The 4,716-nt window shown below is 51.1% G+C and overlaps 1 protein-coding gene across 1 annotated transcript; it reads right to left on the bottom strand.

The window, feature by feature from the left end:
* Nucleotides 1-440: 440 nt before the first annotated feature.
* Nucleotides 441-1,436, bottom strand: gbp (glycogen synthase kinase binding protein). The gene has a single exon (XM_069724532.1). The coding sequence runs from the start codon at nucleotides 1,192-1,194 to the stop codon at nucleotides 691-693; it is 504 nt and encodes a 167-aa protein (XP_069580633.1). The 5' UTR covers nucleotides 1,195-1,436; the 3' UTR covers nucleotides 441-690.
* Nucleotides 1,437-4,716: the final 3,280 nt, after the last annotated feature.

Below are 4,716 nucleotides of genomic sequence, written 5' to 3' on the forward strand. Positions count from 1 at the left end.
TGAAGAGGAAGGAGATTTTAATCAATGTGAATATTTTTGTGAAATCTGACAAATTATTATCCAAAATAGTCTCCTGGGGGGGGGGGGGGGGGGGGACCACGGGAGGCTGGTGTGTTCTAAGCGGGACAACCGGTGCCGCCCGCGGGCCGTTGGGCAGCGACCCTCGGCCCCGGACAGCAGCTCTCAACAACGAGCACCGGCACTGTAAACACCCCCCCCCCCCCCCCAGATCACCCCCACCCAAAACAAACAACAACACACACCGGAGACATTCCGGTGAATAAATGAAGGCGCCGGGACTTCCTGCCACCGTTCAGTGACTCAACACCCGGAGAACAAAGCCATTGTTCCGGACTCCGTTTTCCCGCTGACGTAACTCTCCGGGTTCGGAGTCCGACGGCAGTTTTTACAAAGTGAAAAACAACAGAAACCCTTTTGTTTGTTTGTTTGTGTGAAACCGGAGAGTCTGTTGTGGCTCGGCCCGGACAACATTCAAACGTAAACAAACCGGGCGGCTAACGGCCGGCCAACATGGCCGACACGCACCGCGGTGAACGGGACGAACTTTAGAAAACAGCTGCGAGTCCTGTGAAATTTAACTCGATTTAGTCCGAGTCCGGTCTCGGTGGTTGAGTCCGTCCAGGAGGGGGCCGGTTCGGTTCGACCCCCGGTCCGGCCGTCGGGGTGTTCTCAGCGCGGCAGGTGGTCCGCGGCCCGGGGGAACTCTCCGCGGTCCGCGGCCGAGAACTGCAGCCGCCTCACGGCCTCTTTGATCAGGTTCCCCGACAAGATGAGCTCCTGCAGCAGCCGGTGCGGGTCGTCCTCCTCGGTGATCCGTTTCTTGTTCCACGGTCTGATCCGGTCCCAGTCCCGGTCGGACCCGGGGATGCTGTACGGACTCGCCCTGCTGCTCCGTCGGTGTCCCCGGCTCCGGAGCCGCATACAGCAGCCTTGCCGCTGCGCCGGAGGTCCCGTGCCGCCGCCGATGATGGCCGCCGGTTTGACGCCGCCGGTGCCGCTGCCGGTGAGCCCGTGCAGGCAGGACACGGACACGGACACCGTCTTCTGGTGGCCGCCGGTGTTGCTGTGGAGCTGCAGCGCTTCGCCGATCTTCGTCACCAGCGCATCCACCTCTTTGGAGTCCACGGTGACGGACTGCTCCAGAAAGATGTAGTTCTCCTTCCGGCAGGGCATGGTGGCCGAGGCTCGGGGGGTCGGGCTGGAGCTCAGGGCTTGTTTTCGTGGCCGGGATGAATGAGAGCCTCCGGGCCGCTCCTGGATCTCTCAGGGCCGCTCCTGGATCTCTCAGGGCCGCTCCTGGATCTCTCAGGGCCGCTCCTGGATCTCTCCGGGCCGCTCCTGGATCTCTCCGGGCCGCTCCTGGATCTCTCACCGCCGCTCCTGGATCTCTCACCGCCGCTCCTGGATCTCTCCGGGCCGCTCCGGGACCGCTCCTGGATCTCTCACCGCCGCTCCTGGATCTCTGCGGGCCGCTCCTGGATCTCTCACCGCCGCTCCTGGATCTCTCCGGGCCGCTCCTGGATCTCTCACCGCCGCTCCTGGATCTCTCCGGGCCGCTCCTGGATCTCTCCGGGCCGCTCCTGGATCTCTCCGGGCCGCTCCTGGATCTCTCAGGACCGCTCCTGGATCTCTCACCGCCGCTCCTGGATCTCTCAGGACCGCTCCTGGATCTCTCCGGGCCGCTCCTGGATCTCTCCGGGCCGCTCCTGGATCTCTCACCGCCGCTCCTGGATCTCTCCGGGCCGCTCCTGGATCTCTCACCGCCGCTCCTGGATCTCTCCGGGCCGCTCCTGGATCTCTCACCGCCGCTCGGCACTGACCAACAAGATGCGTGGATTTGTAAACAATGGATGACGTTGTAGTGGACTGAACCATGTTCGCTGCAGGGGGAGGGGGAGCAGGGCAAACCAAACCAGATCACACCGTCTCATTGGAGACGCGCAGCGAATCGTCAGGCTTTCTTTTTTATTAATTACGATCATATCTTCAACTTTAAAACTCGACACCGCAGATATAACGCGCGTGCTTTATGTTCCCGGTGCCGGGGTTTCCCGCCCCGCCCCGGGCACGCCGCCACCGTAGGCTGCTCCGTCCGAAAGGGACGTTACATAATGACGCGTCTGTTCAGGCGAAAACAAACAAAAGGGCCGACGTCCAGCAAACATCAGGAAATAACCAGCGAGACAATCAATATCATGGTCATGTTTTATATGCACGTGCCTTCAAAACAACAGCTGATGCATCCAAGTCAGACCCGGAATCTGTGGCCCAGATCTACTGATGTTAACACCAGCACCAGCTGTTGGAATAAAACACGTGGGAGAGGGTTATAAAGAAAACCTTTGTGGAGGCATTTTATGTGAAATAATGAGGTCAGAGGTGTGTGTGTGTGTGTGTGTGTGTGTGTGTGTGTGTGTGTGTGTGTGTGTGTGTGTAACTATAACACTGCACACTGAGCATGTAAAACACAATAAACCCTCCACCTGAGTTAGTTTGCACCAGTAAACGTGTGGCTCAGCCTCTGGCTCCGGCCCGTATCGCGGACAATAGCAGAGGGGTGTGTGTGTGTGTGTGTGTGTGTGTGTGTGTGTGTGTGTGTGTGTGAGAACACCGTGTACATTTCTGCTTCTCAGAAACTGAACCCGATGCTCCAGTCAAACACGGAGCCCTCGTGACCATATAAGGAGCTACTACCACGGCACACCATGTGGTACGACAGCCAATCAGAGGGCCCCAGCTCAGGTCTGCTGTGTGTGTGTGTGTGTGTGTGTGTGTGTGTGTGTGTGTGTGTGTGTGTGTGTGTGTGTGTGTGTGTGTGTGTGTGTGTGTGTGTGTGTGAGTGTGTGTGTGTGAGTGTGTGTCAGCGGTTACACTAGAAACCAAAATAACACCGTCACCACTTCCTGCAACACAACAATACAGACCTGAAAGAAACATGTTTAATCACTTTATTATTTTACCACACACAGTGCAGATTATATTAAACTGCAGGTTGCAAATCAATTAACTTTATGTGAATCTTTCACCACCTTTAGTGCAAATATGAAGTGTTATTAAATTAGAAATAATAAATATATAAAACATAAATCATTATGATTTTTATTTTATTTTTTATTTTTTTAAATAAAAATAAAGTTGAATGGGAGTCTATGGAGCCGGAGGCTTTTTGGAGCCGACCTCTAGTGGCACTCGCTGGTATTGCAGCTGAAGACACTTCTGGATCAGAACCATTTTACAGACCTGAAGCTACGAACTCTTTTAGAAACAGACTGTGAGTAAAGATGTGCGTTTGTTCGTGACTTTGTTCCGGAGCTTCAGACCGACGTGTCCAAATACTTCTGTCGGTTCAGAGCTTCTCTCCTGTGACTGTTTGTGTTCATGTTTTCAGCACACATGACTACAACAAGTAAACCTCTCATGTTACTTCCTGCCATGTGTGACCTCACATTCCTCCCTGAGAGAGAGAGAGAGAGAGAGAGAGAGAGAGAGAGGTGTGTCTGCAGTGGTGGGGGGGGGGGGGGGTCAGGGGGAGGGGGGGGGGGGGGGGGGGACATTTTGATTAAGGAAACAAACCCCATGAACTCCAGCTGCTGGCAGCACGCCAACTGCTATCAAAGTTGATCCTGAAAGGCTTGTTTCTGTTTCTGCTCTCTGGTTGGAGGGACGATGTTAAAAGGAGCTCCACCTTTAAACTCATCAGATCAGTAGGAGATCAGCAGCCTCCTGGAGGAGGAGCAGGACATCACAGACAACTTCTACACACACAGTTTAAAGTGTCCTTGTCCTTCTGTTTCACCTACAGACTGGATATAAAACTACAGACTGGATATAAAACTACAGACTGGATATAAAACTACAGACTGGATATAAAACTACAGACTGGATATAAAACACAGACTGGATATAAAACCACAGACTGGATATAAAACTACAGACTGGATATAAAACCACAGACTGGATATAAAACTACAGACTGGATATAAAACACAGACTGGATATAAAACTACAGACTGAATATAAAACTACAGACTGGATATAAAACCACAGACTGGATATACAACTACAGATTGGATATAAAACACAGACTGGATATAAAACAGACTGGATATAAAACTACAGACTGGATATAAAACTACAGACTGGATATAAAACCACAGACTGGATATACAACTACAGACTGGATATAGAACTACAGACTGGATATAAAACACAGACTGGATATAAAACTACAGACTGGATATAAAACTACAGACTGGATATAAAACCACAGACTGGATATACAACTACAGACTGGATATAAAACACAGACTGGATATAAAACTACAGACTGGATATAAAACCACAGACTGGATATACAACTACAGACTGGATATAAAACACGGACTGGATATAGAACTATAGACTGGATATAAAACTACAGACTGGATATAAAACCACAGACTGGATATACAACTACAGACTGGATATAAAACACAGACTGGATATAGAACTACAGACTGGATATAAAACTACAGACTGGATATAAAACCACAGACTGGATATAAAACTACAGACTGGATATAAAACTACAGACTGGATATAAAACCACAGACTGGATATACAACTACAGACTGGATATAAAACACAGACTGGATATAGAACTACAGACTGGATATAAAACACAGACTGGATATAAAACTCTAGGAGGATTGTTGG

Source organism: Brachyistius frenatus, unplaced genomic scaffold, assembly GCF_029030835.1.
Source record: "Brachyistius frenatus isolate BFR_SWC_R1_liver_20210118 unplaced genomic scaffold, ASM2903083v1 Contig_381, whole genome shotgun sequence".
Taxonomy (NCBI): domain Eukaryota; kingdom Metazoa; phylum Chordata; class Actinopteri; family Embiotocidae; genus Brachyistius; species Brachyistius frenatus.